This window comes from Equus quagga, chromosome 21, assembly GCF_021613505.1.
Source record: "Equus quagga isolate Etosha38 chromosome 21, UCLA_HA_Equagga_1.0, whole genome shotgun sequence".
NCBI classification, from domain to species: Eukaryota; Metazoa; Chordata; class Mammalia; order Perissodactyla; family Equidae; genus Equus; species Equus quagga.
The window spans coordinates 37,486,982-37,506,963 of record NC_060287.1 but is presented as its reverse complement, the minus strand read 5'-3'; the positions used below and the strand labels follow the sequence as shown (position 1 = coordinate 37,506,963).

General features: G+C 50.5%; 1 protein-coding gene across 4 annotated transcripts in view; it reads right to left on the bottom strand.

The window, feature by feature from the left end:
* Positions 1-2,474: 2,474 nt before the first annotated feature.
* The window catches only part of LOC124231403 (glucose-6-phosphate exchanger SLC37A1), a 66,544-nt gene continuing 49,036 nt past the window's right edge, over positions 2,475-19,982 (bottom strand). For 3 of the 4 annotated variants that reach the window (XM_046648196.1, XM_046648194.1, XM_046648193.1), the window contains 5 exons: positions 19,892-19,965; positions 17,068-17,146; positions 6,597-6,694; positions 3,122-3,186; positions 2,475-2,613 (listed from right to left, as the gene is read on the bottom strand). In XM_046648196.1, coding sequence (XP_046504152.1) covers positions 2,598-2,613; positions 3,122-3,186; positions 6,597-6,694; positions 17,068-17,146; positions 19,892-19,965 — 332 coding nt within the window. In that variant the 3' untranslated portion in view covers positions 2,475-2,597. The remainder of the gene's footprint in view (positions 2,614-3,121; positions 3,187-6,596; positions 6,695-17,067; positions 17,147-19,891; positions 19,966-19,982) is intronic. The other variant, XM_046648195.1, reaches the window with a different exon arrangement.

Here is a 19,982-nt window from a genome sequence, read left to right as displayed (position 1 = left end):
CACGTACTTTTTTCCCTAAAAGTCATGATGAAATCTTCCATTCATGGATCCAGAATGTGTTTCAGCTGAACTGATTTAAAAAAATAGCCGTGTGTGGGGCCGGCCCGGTGGCACAGCAGTTAAGTTCACACGTTCTGCTTCGGCAACCCCTGGTCCGCTGGTTCGGATCCTGGGTGCGGACATGGCACCGCTCGTCAAGCCATGCTGTGGCAGCGTCCCACATACAAAGTGGAGGAAGATGGGCACGGGGCGCTTTGGGGAGAAGAATAAAAAAAAAAGATTGGCAATAGTTGTTAGCTCAGGTGCCAATTAAAAAAAAAACAGCTGTGTGTACTCCTCACTTTCGAAAGCGGCCGACTGTGTTTCAAAGGGCGTCATTTGGGCTCCCTCCGCGGGCCCGGGACTGCATTGCTCATCCTCTGGGGGCTGGGGGACTGTCTTTACTTTTTAATCCCTGTATTGGGGAAAACCAGCCAGAACCTAAAAGCTGCCTGTTGCTGAACCACTGTAGATGGTGGCACTTCGGGGAAGGTGTGACCCTGAGGTGGGCTGCTCACCTGGCCCTGTCACTGGGCAGGAGAGCACGGCTCTGTGGAGGCCGGCAGTGAAGATCTTAAGAAAGTTCTCTGTGCATTCCCGAATGGCACGTTTATGTCAGTCTCACGCCTCCCTTTGTTTATTCAATTTAATGTCGAAACGGACCAGCTAGAAGGCCAGAGGCTGCGTGGTGAGCAAATGAGCTGCAGCCTGCAGGGGCGTGGACAAGCCCAGGCTGCCGTTATCCCAGGGGGCCAGGTGAGTCAGGGTGCGCAGAGCCAGGGGCGGGGAGGGGACAGGGAAAGGGGCCACCCCCAGCACACGGCTAGAGGTGCAGGAGGGCACACAGACGGGAGAGAAGCGGAGGGAGAGAAAGACGCGAGCTGAGAGCCTAAGAAACGGTACATAACCCACTTATCATTTAGGGAAATTCTATTTTCAGTAGTAGGGAATGTTTAAAATGTGTAAGTAACTTCGGTTATTAAAAAATGCCAGCCTAGTTGTGGGGACGACAGCCTTTCAGAAGACCCTCATCTCCTCTGCCCTCTCTGGAGAGCGCGCAGAGCTGGTGCCCTTGTGACAAGGGTGAACTGCGGCGTGGCCTGACCTCTGCCCTTGGGCTGAGAACAGGAAGCCTCGGCATGCTCTTTCCGTGCACAGGCAAGTGCCGACACTCGGCACTGTCCGGGGACAAAGGTCCGTCACGCAGATGGAGAAGATGCCTGTTTCTGAGAGGAAGCAGGATAGCCTGCACCCCACTGTGCAACTTGACCAGCAGCCCTGCGCCTCTTGGCGGGCTGCTTCATGCTCCAGGACAAACCTCCTGATAGCCCTTGAGTTGCAGGATTTGCAAACTATCCAGCTGCGCTTGCTGGGGCCCGGGCTCGGCCTTCTGTGTGCACCAGGGGCCCCTCCCCAGCGGGGCGGCCCCTGCTCTGCGGACGAGGTCTCAGCCTCCAGCTGCACAACTGCTGTGTCCAACCCCGAGAAAACCGAGAACACGAGCTCTATTTGGAAGTTTTCTATTTAACACGATGGAAACATGAGCAGAAATGATCAACATTCTGTTGACTTTTTTTTAAAAAACATTTTATTTCAAAGGGCACATAAGTATTTTGCTGGGTCACAATCGAGAAAACAAGTGGTCAGAGGACAATTGGAGCTGGTCTGAATAAATAATAAACTGCCGTTTGTGTTTCTGAAACTTCTACAGCATAGAACACGTTTCAAATAAATAAGCTCGCCCCGGCACTGTGTGGCTAGAGACAGGTCCGGTGTCTGGAGTCTGCAGTGAAACGAGGTGCTGGACTGGAGACCTGTCCCCTCTCAGGCTTGGCCTCGTCTTCCCAGCGACCCCCAGGGGACCAGCAGCATTGTGGCCCTTGAGGCCCCGATGGCGGGACTCCTGCGGATGTCCTGGGGCTGGCACTCTGACCTGGCAGGCTCAGACAGCCTCAGCGCTGGTCCCTCCTGGACTGTCCGTTCTCGGGTTGGTCCAGAGGAGGAGGTGCTGGGAAGGTCCTTTGGGGGACGTGACGGTCTAAGTTCCGCCGTGGGTGGGATCCAGCTGCCAGGTCTCCTGTCCTCTCAGAGGCCGGGCGCTTTGCCGGCTGCCTTCCAGGCACGCAGCATCCTGACGTTGTCTACACGGCACCTCCAGGTGGCACCTGGTTCCCGCCGGCGCAGTGCTCCCCGCCTCACAGTGCATCTGACACACCCGAGAGACCGAGGCACCCGGTGCTGTCACACCAGGCCCGCGCTGTCACACGTGCCAGTGGCGCAGCTGCCAAGCCCCAAGAGTGCCCGCTCACCCAGCCGTCTGTCCCGGGCTCAGCCTCGGCAGACAGCCCTGCTCACGGCCTCCTCGCTGCTGTCCTGAGCTCACGGCTCGTCTGAAACAGCACCAGGGCTTCTCACGGCGGCGTTTGTGTCTTTTCCAAGTGCATGTGCAAAAGGCAAGGTACATGAATCTTTTCAACACAGGGTCCTTTATTTGAACTTTTCCTTGAAGAACAGTATGTGGAGGACGGGCCCAGCCTCCCTCCACGGGACTCGAGAGCTCACTGTTCCTTAAACCTGAAAGAAGAGCGTTAAAGAGCAGCTGGTTACACAGCCAGCAACGGCCACAAGACAGACGTGGAATCCACGCCAAGTGCACAAACCCCCCCGAGCGCCAGCCTCGCCCCACTTCTGCTGGGGTCCTCCCGAAGCGAACTGGGTGACAAGTCTTACTGTCTTACTGCATCCCCACAGCCTCGCGGGGACAGAGAGAGAGAAGAGGAAGAAGGGGGCGGGGGTGGGTGGGAAGGAGGCCAGGCGGAGCTCAGAGAGAACAAAGGAGGCCATCTGCCTTCCACTTTTCACTGAGATTTTGAGGAGAGATTGGCATCATCATATCCACCCTGAGGCATTTGTCAGGACAGGACAATGATTGTGGATGAGCCGTGCAATGACAGAGACAACCGGGGAGTTTCCTTTTCTTCCTTCTTTTAGGAAAGCCAGGTGTGGAAGGCAGATCAGCCAGAGTGACACTCCAGAGCTGCGCTTTCCTCACACGGGGAGAAGGGCCCGATCGAGGACTTACGGAACTTGGTTCCCCATTGCAGACCGCGGGCAGCTCAGCTCCTTGTGTATGAGGCGGATCAGGAACTGCACCCAAAACAAAGAGGAGACCCCCGTTACCGCCTGAGCAGATGGCGGGCGGCCTGCTGGCACCACAAAGATGCCAGAGCCAGCCCCGTGCCCTTGGGAGCCCACTGCGCATCCAGGGGTCTACCCCAGGGAGACACCATTTCTTCAGGACACAGGGACGGCCGGCCTAAAGCAGAGCAGCAGGAAGCCTCCAGCCACCAGCCTGAAGGCCCAGCCTGATGGCTGCTGCTTATCAGTCCTGTGGATCACCACCGAGGCTGTGCTCCTGGAAATACGGCTTCAGCACAGATTCAGGCAGAACGACTTCCGGGTTCAAGTAAGGTTTAAAATGAAATGACTCCAGTCATAATTTGTCAAAATTGGAAAAAGAAGATAAAGACAAGGGGACGCGCAGGGATGGTGACAGCGGGCGAGGCCTCTGAAAGCCAGCTGAGCGTTCACCAGCCGTCGGCACTGGGGGCTGAAGGAGCTGCCACTGGGACAGCCAGCTTTGTGGGGAAGCTTCTCGGCGAGCATCTGGCCCGTGGGACCCAGACTGCTGCTCGGCGGCAGCCCCCTCAGTCCCGGTAAGGCAGGGCCGGCTCTGCCTGTGTCTGGGGCAGGCTCTTTTCCTTCAGGTTCCTTTTCATGCCAACGGGCTCAGAGTCAGCTTACAAATCCAGACCAGTGACTCAGCGTCGCCCCAAACTTAACTGGTTTTCTTTGTGTCTGAGGCTGTGGATCAGCCTTCCCCAAGCGTGACATCAGCCCCGGAAGAGCCCGACAGTGCACAGAGCCCTGGGGCCTGGAAACGCGTTCTCAGGGAGTCCTGCTTGTAGCGGCCCCCACTTCTCAGAGGGCAGCGGGCGCTCTCAGGCCCAGGGGGACCTTGGGCCAAGAGGCTCAAGGCAGTGGGGGTACTGGAGGGGAGTTTTGAGGGGCTACTTAAAAACCCACGCAGCTACACAGGACAGCCTCAGTCGGAACTCTGGAGGGCAGAAACATTCATTCTGGATGTGCCGGGTGTGAGCTGGGAACCCTGCAGCTGGGCTGAGGTTTGTCCCTCTCAAATGGTTTTGGATTTGCTTCTGCCTAAGAACCAGATATATCACCTTTCAGGACCAATTTTACTCAATTTTTGTATATATTATGGAATATTTATGTAACACAAGCTCAGAAATGAAAGCTCAGTAGAGGCAGGCCCACAGCTAAAATCCTCAGGAAGGATCGCCCCCAGCCTGGGGACACGCAAATGATGGGGATTTTTAGGCTGCTTAATTTTAAAACAGTTTATGATGAGGATTTTTAGGCTGGTTACTTTTCAAACTACAGATAAGAAGCAGGCTCCAAGGAGTGGAATTTGTTTGCCCTTTGATCAGAGGCAATTGCATTTGTAAAGGAAATCTTCATGCCTCCCTCTCTGGAATTTGTTTGCCCCTTGTTGGGAAAACATTTACATTTCTAAGGGAAACCTCTATCTGTGAAGATGCCTCCCTCTCTGAGCCAGGAGGAAGGGGGGATGGCCTTATCTTTGGAAACTGTCTGGCAACCTCATGTAACTGACCCCCCCCCCCCAAATCCTCCTTTGTCTTTAGCCGAGGATAATATTTGAGTGGTGACTTCTGCCATTTACTCAATCCGGTTTGATTTGTGGGACCACCAAATGGCCAGACCAAACAGGCACCAATAAAGAGATAACTCACACACCTATGCCTTAAATATTGGCCCCAACCCTCAGTTCGGGGCAGCAGCAGGAGCTCTGACTGCCCGTGGGTCCTGTCCCCACGCACCAGCTCTGCCTGCCCATGGGCTCTGTCCCCATGCCAGCGGGGGCAGCAGAAGCAGCTCTGCCTGCCCATGGGCTCTGTCCCCATGCCAGTGGGGGCAGCAGAAGCAGCGGCAGCAGCGGCAGCAGCAGAAGCTCCGACTGCCCATGGGTCCTGTCCCCATGCTATTCCACACTATTCTCTAAATAAAAGAGCACTACTGCCAGATCTTGAGAGTCTAAGAAATCTTTCTTTCGACTCCTCGGCTCACCGATCCCGCATCACAAAGACGACATGGACGCTCGTTGTCTTCTGCAGCCATGTGCAAATGCACACCCCCCACTGCGAGCACAGCCCTCTGCGGGACCTGCTGCATGAGGAAGTCCCCGGTTCCCTCGCCCCATCTGTGCCAGCCCAGCACCTCGGCTCCCGTTCCTGGTGGCCACAACCCCAGCCCTTGAGGCCTGAGACGGACAGCTGCCCGGGCTGCTCCAGCAGCAGCTGGCGGACTCGTCTGTGTTGCTCCACCTTCTTGGGTCCCTCCTTTCTGAGGAGTTTAGCTAAGCATTTAAGAGGAAGTTTAATATATGTTACCCAGTATTTCTGAAATAGAAGAGTTGTCAGTCTTTGAATAGCCGTAATGATGGGAGTGTCATTACTGCTTAGTGCAAATGATCCGGGAACTTAACTAAAACCCTCAGGCCTCTCAAACAAATGATCTGAGGAACAGCCTTTTAAAACCTAACAGGTCCTTCAATTGGGAGTTGGTATTTGATTCTGTACGAAATGGGAGGAGCTGTGTTTTAGGGCTTCCTAGAATTAAAATATAAAACTTTCATTTAATTGATGGAGTTGATATTTCCAAAATCCTCAACTCATTTTTATTGGGATCCGGTTTTTTCTGGTGGAGCGAGAGGAGATGCGGGCCCCAAGTCTGGGGACTCTGCGTACAGGAGGACTCGCTCGTAAAGTACCGCCACGGCCACCCTTGCGGGTGTGCGCCGCACGACTGCAGCTTCACGACTGCTCTCCTCCATCCTAAAGAAAACCTCACACCTTCTCGGCACAGAGGGGCCTGGACACAGGGGCCCGGGGAACAGCGGGCAGAGACCAGAAGCACTCAGCGCCTGCCTCCGCGGCCTCGGCTCCTTTCCGCTCCTCCGTCCCTGTGGGTGCAGGGAGTCAGCCTGCTTCTTGACGGCAGGAGGAAAGCGACAAGGGTAACGGCCGCCATTTAGGAGGCCAGCCATTGCGCATCATCTCTAACTCCCGCACTCGCCCTGTCGCTGGTGCCATGATCATGCCTGAGTATAACTATGGCAGCTTCGGGACAGAGAGGCCAAGGGGCCTGCCCCAGTGGCACACATAGCCGACAGGCGACGGGCCCAGGATCCACAGCCAGGGAGCCAGGCTCTTGGCCTCTAGACCATGCTGCCTGAAACTACAGAGCAACAGACCAACCTGCCTCTGCTTCCAGCATTTGTTTAAACCAGAAGGAGAAGGGGCCTTGGACCACGAACCTTTGGGGAGGCTGGGCTGTGTCACAGGCCCTGGCTTCCCTGAGCACGGCAGGGTCCACAGGAGAAAGTGTCACCAGTGTTTGGCTGGCATCCACAGAGAGGCTCATGAAAGGCTGCTTGCATCAAAAGGGAGCCGACTCACCAGTAAGGCACAGGCGTCCGCAAACATCAACATGTAGAACACGTTGTTCCATCCCGACGGGGAGAGGAGCCCGGCCAGCAGGGGGCCCAGGGCTGCTCCTGAAACGAGGCAAAGGGCGTGCGTGGATCTGTGAGGGACTCTGGTGCGGGACTGTCCCCAGCCCCACAAACACACAGGACGGTGCCCGACAGCCCCCTCATGGCTAAAGAAAACCACACTAAAACAACAAAACCGCATTCTTAGCTGTCACACGGGGGAGGGGTAAAAGCTTAATAACACTCAGCACTGGGGAGGGCAGGACCAACACCAGCTTCTTTGGAAGCAAATCTAAACATGGGTATTGACATGAAAACGTTCATTCTTTTGATCCAAAAAATCCCACATACACATTTATTATAAAGAAATCTGAATCTAATGTGCAACCTTAGATATTCTTCTGCTAAAAATATTATTTGGTAAAATATGAATAGGGTTTGTAGACACTAATAGCGTACCAATGTTAATTTCCTGATTCTGATAATTGTGCTGTGGTTATATCAGGGAATTTCTTGTTTTTAGGGAACACATACTGAATACATAGTTATCGGTAAAGGGGCAGGATGTCTGCAATTTACTCTTAATTGGTTCTGGAAGAAATACGCATGTGTATATTTATAAGTGTGTATGTGTGCATATACGTGTGATAAATCTGTGAGAGGAGCGATAAAGTAGATGTAGTAAAGGTGAATTCTTTGTACTATTTTTGCAACCTTTCTGTAAGTCTGAATTTGTCAAAATAATTTTTGAAAAAACCTATAAAGACAAAAGGAAGCAAACAGTGCTGAACGTGCCGCAAGGGCCTGTCCGTCCGTCTAGGAGCACTGCTGCAGGAGCCCGGCTCTTCCTTTCCCAGAAGGGGGCTGGACCGGGTTCCCACGTCCCCGCAGGACGGTTTGCCGTTTGGGCGTGGGAAGAAGCATGGAGCCTCCAGCCCAGGTTACGACTGAGCTCTGACCTCTGAGAGGTGGGCTTACCTGGGTCTTCCCTACCTCATACATCCCGAGAGCGTTTCAAGTGCTTACAAAGAGCACTTACTACTTTTGTGATCTGAGAGCCACTGCATCGGTTTTTTGTCACAGGAGAACTTCCAGGTAAATATGGCAGACTGCTCATGGGTGCGTATCTCTCCACCTCCCAACACCACAAAATGGACCACAACTGAGTTTAAAAATTATAAACCCCAAGAGACGGGCAGATGAAAGAAGGCAGCGTTCCTGGAGGATGGCATTTAAAGGGCCTGACAACCAACAGGGCTCCGGCTCCTCTAGCTGGGGGGAGACTCCAGCGCCTCGGCGCTCAGGCCTGCCCGTCTGGGCGCAGGAGGGCGGGAGGGAGGCAGCAGAAGAAAACAGGGGCGCTGGCAGAGAACTAGGACAGCGCCAGGAGATGTGTCCCTCTGCCTCCTCTGGCCCTGGTTCCTCATCCTTGACGTCGCTACTGCGGCAACTTGCCCTCTGCAGAGCTTGAAGCAGAGGCTCTGGGCTCAGGGATACCAAGCCCAGCGCAGGGCAGGAATGAGGCATCAGCCGAGCACAGGGGAATGCCGGGAAGGCCACCAGTGTCCACCCAGCAGTACCCGCCCTCCCACACAATGACAAGAATGCTGGCAGCTAGGTCCACCCCTGGTACTGGGGGGTCTCCTCCTTGAGGTTCCAGTGGGATCCCACTACCTGAAGACCAGCAGTTGGCATGCCCACCCACATAGAAAGGGCTTCTAATGAGTACTTAGTGGCTCATTCTTAAATATGAATCTACAAGGGGATGGCCAAGAGGCACCTGGGTGTGAGGAAAGCCTCACTGTGAAAGCAACACACTAGCGGAGGGAAACCGACAGGAAATAAATCGAGGAGAAGGAAATTCCCTGGATATTATAACACTCTCAGAGAACTAACAGCAAATTAGAGTGGAACCATATGAAACTCCGACTTTCATATCTGAGAACAAATTCAACATCGGCAATTTCACATGATTCAATCTAACACACACTGCATCCAGGAAAAAAAACTGGATGCACTAAAAGGGTGGAGAAACACCAATGAAGATGAATATTATGAGAGCCAAAATAAAAAGTTCAATAGGAAAGTTGGAAAGCAAAGTCAAGGACATATCTGAGAAAGTAGAAGAAAAGAACAAAAAGGCAGGCAGGAAGGGAAAGAAGAAAGAAAAGAAAATGGAAGGTTAATCCAGAAAGTTCAACATCTGACTAAGAAGTTTTCCAGGCAGAAAAAACAGATAGAGTAGGGAGAACTCATCAAAGGAAAAACAGAGCCCAGTTTCCCAGAGATGAAGGGTGTATGTTTCCAGACTGAGCAGCTGCCAGGGCTCAGGGCCCAGGGGATGAAGAAGTGAGCCCCCAGGAAAAGAAGTGGTCAGAAAGGAAGGCCTAGCCAAGGACGTCACAGATTTCTCCACGGTGACAGGGAAGCTGGAAGCCATTGGAACTCTGAAGAAAAAGGACTTTGGACCCAGAGTTGCATATCCAGACAGACTGTCCATCAAGCAAGAGGGCAGAATCCAGACGCCACAGACCGCCCAGTTCTCCAATCTGCCTCCTGTGAACTGCTACTCAGGAAGCTTCTAGAAGACATTTTCCACCAAAGAGGAGTAAACACGGGATCTAGACAACAGGGCCCAATGTGGGCAAGAGATGAGGAATCCGTAGGATGCTGGGGAAAGCAGCTCTGGGATGAGAGCTGAGCAGCAGGTGGAGAGCAAAGCGGGGGAGGAAGGTAGCGGGGGAGGAAGGTGGTGGAGGACGCCCACACAGGCTGAGGCGTGGGAGGCTGCGGAGGGGCAACAACTGTGACAGAAACTCAAACAAAAGGAAAACATGAAGCATTCGTTAGTTTGGGGAAGAATGAAAATGTCCATATTAAAGATGTATAATTAAAGTTGAATTCTTGGCTCAAGAGCGAATGATATTAACACAGCCAGAGTACTGGATGGGGAGGAGGGAAAAGGAGTAAGGGGGTGAAAGAGCCGGGTCCCCATCTTCCTTACTAGAAGGACAGCAGATAGTGTCAAAACTGATAATTCAAGAAACAGGTGGGAAAGACCAGAAGGAACAGGTGACAGTGACGGCTTCCAGAAAGAGGGGCTGAGGGGCATGGGGCAGGGGCCTGTCATTTTGCGTTATAATAAGCTTGTGAGACTATCTGGCTTCTAAAGTTACAGTATGTTTTACTTTGATAAAATAAAGATTAACCTGAAAAAATTCATGGCTCTATTTAATGGCTCTGCATAAAATATATCAGAACAACAAGGCTCGCAGCCTCCTGGGACGCCCTTCTAAGCGCTGTGGACGCACCAACTATGTCACACCTGTGCCACTGGAACCACATGGCTCTGTGAACTGCGAGAAGGCACTGGCGTATTTACAATTAGCCATGCTTGTCTCCATTGAAACCAACGTTTACACGTAGTAAACATTTGAACCACCTTGTCTCTGCCTTCTGTCCCACTGAGGCCTTTGTCTACAAGGGGTAAACGCCCTCGTGAGGGGTTTTTGCTGAACGGTGCGCCTCTCCACTCGAGCCTGGCTTTGCCTCTGTCTGGTTGGGAGCACTTATGGAGAGACACAATGATGGAGATGCAGTGTGGACAAGCATGCATGCCGTTTCCACGGTAACTGTCTCCTCAGGTCCTCGGGCTCTGGAGCTGGCAGGGCCCGGGAATCCAAGTGCCCACCAGCCCTCCGAGGGTAGGCGCTGCGGAAACCAAGGGGGGTTTGACGGCTCCACCATGGTCAGTACGTCGAGCAGGTTAGTGAGGAGGACAGAGATGGTCCGAGTCGCCTCCTGCCATCCCTCCATGGGGTCAAAGGCACCCAGTGCTGTGCTTTGGTTCCTCCTATGGGGCTCAGAGCATGCCCCTCTTTACAGATGCAGATGACCCCTAGCCATGGATTTCTGCTTCCCCCTTGTTTATTTTTTAAATTATTTTTTATTTTTATTGAGGTTATAATAGTTTACAACATTGTGAAATCACTGTTGTAGATTATTATTTGTCAGTCATCTTATAGGTGCACCCCTTCACCCTTTGTGTCCACCCCCAACCCCCTTCCCCTGGTAATCACTAATCTGTTCTCTTCGTCCATGTGTTTGTTTATCTTCCACATATGAGTGGAATCATACGGTGTTTGTCTTTCTCTATCTGGCTTATTTTGCTTAACATAATACCCTTATGGTCAATCCATGCTGTTGTGAATGGGACCACTTTATCCTTTTTTCTGGCTGAGTAGTATTCCATTGTATATATACACCACATCTTCTTTATCCAGTCATCAGTCGATGGGCACTTGGGCTGCTTCCATGTCTTGGCTGTTGTGAATAATGCTGCAGTGAACATAGGGGTGCATGGGTCTCTTTGAATTGCTGATTTCAAGTTCTTTAGATAGATACCCAGTAGTGGGATGGCTGGGCCATAAGGTATTTCTATTTTTAATTTTTTGAGAAATCGCCATACTGTTTTCCCATAGTGGCTGCACCAGTTTGCATTCCCGCCAGCAGTGTATGAGGGTTCCCTTTTCTCCACATCCTCTCCAACATTTGTTATTTTTTGTCTTGGTTATTTTAGCCATTCTAATGGGTAAGGTGATATCTTAGTGTAGCTTTGATTTGCATGTCCCTGATGATCAGTGATGACGAGCATCTTTTCATGTGCCTATTGGCCATCCGTATATCTTCTTTGGAGAAATGTCTGTTCATGTCCCCTGCCCATTTTTTGATCCGGTTGTTTGATTTTTTGTTGTTGAGTTGTGAGTTCTTTATATGTTATGGAGATTAACCTTTTGTCAAATATATGATTTGCAAAGATTTGTTCCCAGTTGGTGGGTTGTTTTTTTGTTTCAATTCTGTTTTCCCTTGCCTTGAAGAAGCTCTTTAGTCTGATGAAGTCCCACTTGTTTATTCTTTCTATTGTTCCCCTTGTCTGAGAAGACATGGTGTCCAATAAGATCCTTTTAATACTGATGTCAAGGAGTGTACTGCCTATATTTTCTTCTAGAAGTCTTATGGTTTCAGGTCTTACCTTTAAATCTTTGATCCATTTTGAGTTTATTTTCATGAATGGTGTAAAAGAATGGTCTATTTTCATTCTTTTACACGTGGTTGTCCAGTTTTCCCAAAACCATTTGTTGAAGAGACATTCCTTTCTCCATTGTATGTTCTCAACTCCTTTGTCAAAAATTAGCTGTCCATAGATGTGTGGTTTTATTTCTGGGCTTTCAATTCTGTTCCATTGGTCTGTGTGTCTGTTTTTGTACCAGTGCTATGCTATTTTGATCACCACGGCTTTGTAGTACATTTTGTAGTCAGGGGTTGTGATGCCTCCAGCTTTGTTCTTTTTTCTCAGGATTGCCTTAGCACTTCGGGGTCTTTTGTTGCCCCATATGAATTTTAGGATTCTTTGTTCAATTTCTGTAAAGAATGTCATTGGGATTCTGATTCGGATTGCACTGAATCTGTAGATTGCTTTAGGTAGAATGGAGATTTAAACTATGTTTATTCTTCTAATCCATGTGCATGGAATGTCTTTCCATCTCTTTATGCTGTCATCAATTTCTTTCAGGAAAGTCTTGTAGTTTTCATTGTATAGGTCTTTCACTTTCTTGGTTAAATTTATTCCAAGATATTTTATTCTTCTTGTGATTGTGAAGGGGATTGTGTTCTTGAGTTCTCTTTCTGTTAGTTCATTATTAGAGTATAGGAATGCCACTGATTTATGTAAGTTGATTTTGTACCCTGCAACTTTGCTGTAATTGTTGATTACTTCTAATAGCTTTCTGATGGATTTTTTAAGAGTTTTCTATACAAAAGATCATGTCATCTGCAAACAGCAAGAGTTTCACTTCTTCGTTGCCCAACTGGATTCCTTTATTTCTTTTTTTTGCCTAATAGCTCTGGCCAAGACCTCTAGTACTATGTTGAATAAGAGTGGTGATAGTGGGCACGCCTGTCTTGTTCCTGTTCTGAGAGGGATGGGTTTCAGTTTTTATCCGCTGAGTATGATGTTGGCTGTGGGTTTGTCATATATGGCCTTTATTATGTTGAGGTACTTTCCTTCTATATCCATTTTATTGAGAGTTTTTATCAAAAATGGATGTTGGATCTTGTCAAATGCTTTCTCTGTGTCTATTGAGATGATCATGTGGTTTTTGTTCCTCATTTTGTTAATGTGGTGTATCACATTGATTGACTTGTGGATGTTGACCAAGCCCTGTGCTCCCTGGTACAAATCCCACTTGATCATGGTGTGTGATCCTTTTAATGTATTGCTGTATTCGGTTTGCCAATATTTCGTTGAGGATTTTTGCATCTATGTTCACCAGTGGTATTAGCCTGTAGTTTTCCTTCTTTGTATTGTCCTTATCTGGTGTTGGGATCAGGGTGACGTTGGCCTCATAGAATGTGTTAGGAAGTACTCCATCTTCCTCAATTTTCTGGAATAGCTTGAGAAGGATAGGTATTAAATCTTCTTTGAATGTTTGGTAGAATTCTCCAGAGAAGCAGTCCGGTCCTGAACTTTTATTTTTGGGGAGGTTTTTGATTACTATTTCAATCTCTTTACTTGTGATTGGTTAATCTATTAAGATTCTCTTTCTTCCTGATTCAGTTTTGGGAGGTTGTAAGAGTCTAAGAATTTATCCATTTCTTCTAGGTTGTCCAATTTGTTGGCATATAGTTTTTCATAACCTTCTCTTATAATCTTTTATATTTCTGTGGTGCCCATTGTAATTTCTCCACTTTCATTTCTGATTTTATTTATTTGAGTCTTCTTTTTTTCTTAGTGAGCCTCGCTAAGGGTTTGTCAATTTTGTTTATTTTCTGAAAGAACCAGCTCTTTGTTTCATTGATCCTTTCTACTGTCTTTTTTGTTTCAATTTTATTTATTTCTGCTCTAATTTTTATAATTCCACTCCTTCTACTGACTTTGGACTTTGTTCTTCTTTTTCTAATTCTGTTAGGTGTAGTTTGAGATTGCTTATCTGAGATTTTTCTTGTTTGTTGAGGTGAGCCTGTATTGCAATGCATTTCCCTCTTAGGACCTCTTTGCTGCATTCCAAATGAGTTGCTACGGTGTGTTTTCATTTTCATTTGTCTCCAGATAATATTTGGTTTCTCCTTTGATTTCTTCAACGATCCATTGGTCATTCAGTAGCATGTTGTCTAATCTCCACATCTTTTCCCCTTTCCCAGCTTTTTTCTTGTAATTGATTTCTAGCTTCATAGCATTATGGTTGGAAAAGATGCTTGATATTATTTCAATCCTTGTAAATTTACTGAGGCTTGCTTTGTTTCCCAACATATGGTCTATCTTTGAGAACATTCCATGCACACTTGAGAAGAATGTGTAACCTGCTGTTTTTGGATGGAGTGTTCTATATATATCTATAAAGTCCATCTGTCTAGCTTTTCATTTAATTCTACAATTTACTTGTTGACTTTCTGTCTGCATGATCTGTCCGTTGGTGTTAGTGGTGTGTGGAGGTCCCCTACTGTTAGTGCATTGTTGCTGATATCTTCTTTTAGTTTTGTTAATAGTTGCTTTATGTACTTTGGTGCTCCTGTGTTGCATGCATATATATTTATAAGTGTTATGTCTCCTTGGTGGACGGTCTCTTTTACCAATATATACTTCCCCTCTTTGTCTCTCTTTACTTGCTATGTCTTGAAGTCTGCTTTGTCTGATATGAGTATGGCGACACCTGCTTTCTTAAGTTCGCTATTAGCTTGGAGTATCGTCTTCCATCCCTTCACTCTGAGTCTGTGTTTGTCTTTGGGGCTGAGGTGTGTTTCCTGGAGGCAGCATATTGTTGGGTCTTGTTTTTTAATCCATCCTGCCACTCTGTGTCTTTTGATTGCAGAATTCAATCCACTTACATTTAGAGTGATTATAGAAATGTAGGGGCTTAATGCTGCCATTTTATCGCTTGGTTTCTGGTTCTCCTGCCTTTCCTTTGTTTCTCGTCCCATGTATTTTGGACTACCAATTCAAGTAGGTAGTTTTCTATGCTGGTTTTCCTTAGTTTTCTCCTTATTTGCAATTTGTGTCTCTGCTCTGTTTGTTTAGAGGTTATCCCCCTTGTTTTGAAAAGAATATCAAGAAAAAGGTGTTTTTTTCACATAATTCATAATTTTCCTCTTTTTAAACTCCCATCTTCTGCTTTAAAATAGCAACCAGGGCCACCAGCAGAGCTCCAAATTTGCTTTAAGAAAAGGGTTTGACAGTGGAGTTGGACTGACTCAGACAAAGGCCTCTGCGGGACAGAAGGCAGAGAGAAGGGTGTTTGGTTACACAGTGCATGAGAACCGAACTCAACCCAGGAGTCTCCTGACTTCCGACTGAGTGTGTCTTCCAGGCTGTGGAAGGTTCTCGTGTGCTACGTGAGCTGGGAGAGCAGCGACCTGCCCCACACAGGGAGAGCTGTGTTGCCTGCAGATGCCCGTCCCGGCACAGCACTGTCTTCCTTCCCTGACACGTCTGCAGGCCCCGAGAGGGCCCTGGCAGGGAAAGTCTCACTTTAAACATCAGAAGGGTGACACGAACACTGTGCAGCAAACTCACAGTCACTCCTGGGACCAGCGAAATGAAGGAACCAATGCCGAGGACAGAAACAGGGCTGGTGAGACTGGGGAACAGCAGAAGCTTGAGCTCGCCTTCTGAAGCACAGCGGCCTTGTCTGGTGCTGCCCAGAACAGGCAGGGCCTGCCTGTGAAGCAGGCAGCAGAGCCCCCGCGAGTGGCAGCAAGAGCATGGACCTGGGGTTCCTGTGACCCAGAGGTGCACTCACTCACTCACTGGGCACCTCCTGCGCTCCCAGCCCGGCCTGTGTGCAGTCCAAGTGTCTGGGGCAGCTGCACTCGTTCACTGGGCACCTCCTGCGCTCCCAGCCCGGCCCCTGTGCAGTCCAGGTGTCTGGGGCAGCTGCGCTTGCTCACTGGGCACCTCCTGAGCTCCCGGCACTGTCTAGGAGCTGAGAATCCAGTAGAGAACAAACTGGGCTCCTGTCCTCGGGAAGCTCCCACGTGGCAGGGAGAGAAGATGACACAAAGCACACGGTGGAGGTGCTGTGGAGGAGAGCAGCCCAGGGCAGAGTAGCCCTGAGGTGGGGTTAGGGGGAGGGGTCCACGCCTCCCAGACAGGGTGGGTCGAGCAGGGCTCGCTAAGAAAGTGACATCTGAGCAAAGACTCCGAGGGCACAAGGGCACATGGCATCAGGTTCCCTGTGAGGGGAGCCTCTCAGGCACAGGGCACACCCATGCAAAGGTCCCACACGGGGACCAGGCCGGGTGCTTCTGAGGAGCAGCGGGGGGGCCGTCAGGCTGTGACAGTGAATGGCTGTGACGGTGAGGACGGCAGAGTGGTGGGAAGGACTTCGGATTCTGCACTAGGACAGCAGTCGGTGTCCGCAAACGGACGTGGATCTCTCTCTGCAGCTGGCCCAGAGGCCACGGGAAGAGCCAAGAGGAAAGCCCAGCTTCCCACAGTGGCGCAGAAGCCAGCCCCACGTGCCGGGCTCCGCGCAACTTGTTCTCACTGAGCCACCTTTGTCCGGCAAGCATTTGGTTTCTCTGCTATGAGAGTGTCCCAGACCCCTGGGTGCCTGTCCCTACCTGTCTGCCCTCTCTCACTGTCCCCCTGAGTAGGGAGCCTGGGGCAGCAGGTGACCAGGCTGCAACTCAGCATCCTCCTGATGAGCCATGGGAGCCACATGAGCCATCCCCCGAGCTTTGGTCTCCCGTATCCAGAGAGGGACAACCAATGACGGCAGAAGCTGGTGGAGGACAGGGGCCTGTACGGCGGCTTCAGGATCTCTGGCAGGGACATCCTTGCACGAAGGCTTGAAAGGCCAAGGACGGCGCCATCAGCCTTCTGACTCACTGATAAGAACAGGCTTGGCGGTTTACCTGTTCCCACCTGCCCGTTTCTGAGGGGAGGAGAGGCTTATTTGCCACCTATCTTTAATTCAGAATATACTACTGAATTCTCTCCAAGAACCTGAATGAAGCTAGTAACACTCAAAATCCTGTGTGCTTTGGGACCCGTTAGTTTCCCTGTCATTTATATTTAAATAAGATTCTGTCCTGCTGAGATGACAGTGATAAACAGTGAACGGTGGGCCATAGGCTGTAGTTGGCCAGTCGTGGCTTACATGAAAACCTGGGCACACATTCTTTCACACTGAGGCAAGCTTGTTCCAACCAGCCATATGCCCACATCTCTGGAATCATCCGACCACACAGGACAGACGGTGCTCACATGCCCATTTCCCCAGGTTTGCATACACTTTTCAGCTGCTCATAGTGTGAAAAGGCCAGCCCATCCTAATATTACCAAAGCAACTGGAATCCTTGGCATCTATTAATTAGGATGTGACAACGTGGTTTCCCCATGACCCAATTAACCTCTCAGAACTACACACACCACGTACCTACAGAGCCGGTGCCGTCGATGATGGCCGTCACAGTGGCGAGGGCGTGGGAGTTTCCTTTCAGGCTTTTGTGGGTGCCCTGGAAGAGAGGGGGAACGAACATGAGACAGGCCCCGGCCGCATTACAGAGAGGAACAAACCTACACCTCCCACAGGACAGTTTACTCAAATAACCGTGCAGAGCAATTCAAAACAGGGGATGCCTTCCAGTAGGAAATTTAAGCTCTACTCCATTCCACACTCACCACGGAAAGATATGCAAAGTTTCAAGGGTATTTAATCAAAAAGTCAAAAACCATCAGAAATACTTGTCCAAGCATACTTTAAAGGACTCTTATAATTCTCTTCAAATAAACAAATATTTATTCAGCACAGTCGTCCTCTTCACCGAAGCACTACACCAGCCAACGTGGAGGGTAAGAAGACAATGAAAACTCGTGTCCGTCCCTCCGCCGTGCCAGCATCAACGCCCACGTCCACGTTTCTGCGAGGGGCCCTCTCTGACACATTAGACAGCTCTGCAGTGTCTAACAGTCAACCCGATTAATGGCAAATGCTGTGGAGGATGGGAAGAGGGCAGGACCCAAGAAACCAACGGAGGCAGTGCAAATCTTAAAGGTGCTCTGGTTTCCAAAAAGCCACACATGTGAGGCTGGGGAAAAAATGCGCCAACTGAGGACAACCAAAGGAAAAAAACAAATCAGGAAAAATAGCGTCTGGAAATCGAAACCATAAAAATAAACCAAAGCTTGTAAAAATAAACGTGTGCACATTTGTGTATACACAGCTATATAATGTAAAATAAGGCACACATGCAAACTAATAATCACCCCTAATCCATGTTTTCTGGGGTCTAAAGAAGAAGAGAAAGTCCCTCCTCTACCCTCTAAGCCCATGGGGGCAGACCACTGCTGCTGGTCTGGTGTGGACTTTTCCAGAATTTTCTCTGCCCCGACAGGAGCATGGACACGCTTCATAAAGGGGGTCTGAGCACTCTCTTGACACAAAGGTGGGCTGTGCTATAAGTCGGCCACCTGGCGGAAAAAAGTCAAGAAAAGCCCAGCTCGCCAGCCTCTCTGCCCCATCCGGACGAGGCCCCCAGTGCTCTGCAGGGGAGAGAGTCGAGATGCTGAGGACAGCGGACGAGGGCCGCTGGATGCTCCAACAGGGCCGGGTGTCAGGCATCACGCTGCCCGCAGCCCTGAGAGAAGGGGTACAGGGCAGGCACGGGCACAGCGGAGCTGGCCTGCTGTTTGTAAACAGGAGAGCAAGCTGAGGGCTGGGAGTCAGGGTCTGATTCTGGAAGGACTTCAGAGAGATGCAGAAGAGGGGGAGACCACTGGAGCCGCAGGAAAGTTCCAGGGGACCCGGGAGTCGGGGGAGTGCTGGACCGGATGGCCGAGAGGCCCGCCATGCTGCCAGGAGTCTAGAAACCACTTTTGGTGAAGTGCTTTGGTTTTAAATAAGCTTTGCAAGTTAGAATAGTCTTAGATTCACGGAAAACTTGCAAAGATGGCTTACAGAGCTGCAGTTGGCCCGCATCCACTTTCCCTGTGGTACGCTCTTCTGACGTAATTAATGACCCAGCATTGATGCATCAACGTTAACTAAAGTCTATGCTGTATCCAGATTTCCTGGGTTTTTATCCAGTGTTAATTCAGTCTTTCTGCTCCAAGACCCCCTCCAGAAAGCCACACGACCCTTAGTAGTCGTGCCTCCTGAGGCTTCTCCCGGCTTTAACAGTTCCTTAGACTTCCTGGTTTCTGCTGACCTTGACAGTTTTGAGGAGTCGAATGTCCCCACTTGGGATTTGTCAGGTGTTTTCCTCATGATTAGACGGGTGTGTGGGCTGTTGTCCACAGAGGTGAGGTGCCCTTCTCACCACATCAGGCCCAGGCTGTCCACGTGGCCTGTCACCATGGCTGAGGACGTGACCCCTAGCGGAGCGTTGTGTAAGGTCTCTCCACTCGACAAGGCTCCGTCCTCCCCACGCTGTCCTCTGCGGGAGGCGCCATGCACAGCCCACCCATTGGGACAGGGCAGGCGTGCTGCCTCTCTGTGGACGGGGGAGCCGCACAAACCCTGCTGTGTGGAGACCTGTCTCCTCTCCCCTGTAATTAGGGAAGCCGCCTTTTCAAAGGGCACTCCGTACTCAGTGCAGTCTTCCTCCAGACGCCCGCACCTGACCATGTGTGAAGTGTCTGCCTCTCACGTCAGGCAGACGAGATGGCCCTGACCACGAGTTGACCATCACTTTGCCCGCAGCCCCTCCTCCAGGAAGGGCTGGTCCATAGTTCCTCTGGATCCAAGGCCCCGGGTGGTTCCTGCCATGTGGCATGGGCGCCTACCATCCTGTGCATTAACTACGTCTTTAACATGCCAGCTCCTTCTCTGGACTATGTCCTCCCAGGGCCAGTTCCCCATCTGGCTTGTCTCCGCAGTCCCCAAGGCACCCAGAGAGGGCGGGACGAAGGGGAGGAGCCAAGCTCACGCTGCGGAGGCACCGTGGGCAGGCTGTCCCTGGGGTGCACAGTCACCCATCTCTGGGGCTGAGCATGGGCAGCTCGGAGGAGTGAGCCAGGCTGCTGGCCTCTGATGAGCCACTTCCTCTCCTCTCGGCCCCTCATTGACAGAGCAGGGGCTGCCATCTCTCCTGCTCACTTCAGAGGACTCTCACCACACACACCAGCCACCACCAAAAAAGGTGCTTATGTAAATGCACAGTTCTACCAATAGAGACCATCGTTTGTCACGAACGGAATTGGTGACCACTGCGGCCAGCATTCGGCCCCCCGGCTCTGTGCTGAGACGTGCGGCTACTCACCAGGTCGGCAGAGACGGCGGTCGTGATCAGTGCGTATGGCCCACTGACCAGGGCCCCGCTGAGCAGCAGCATGGCTGTGGAAACCAGAAAC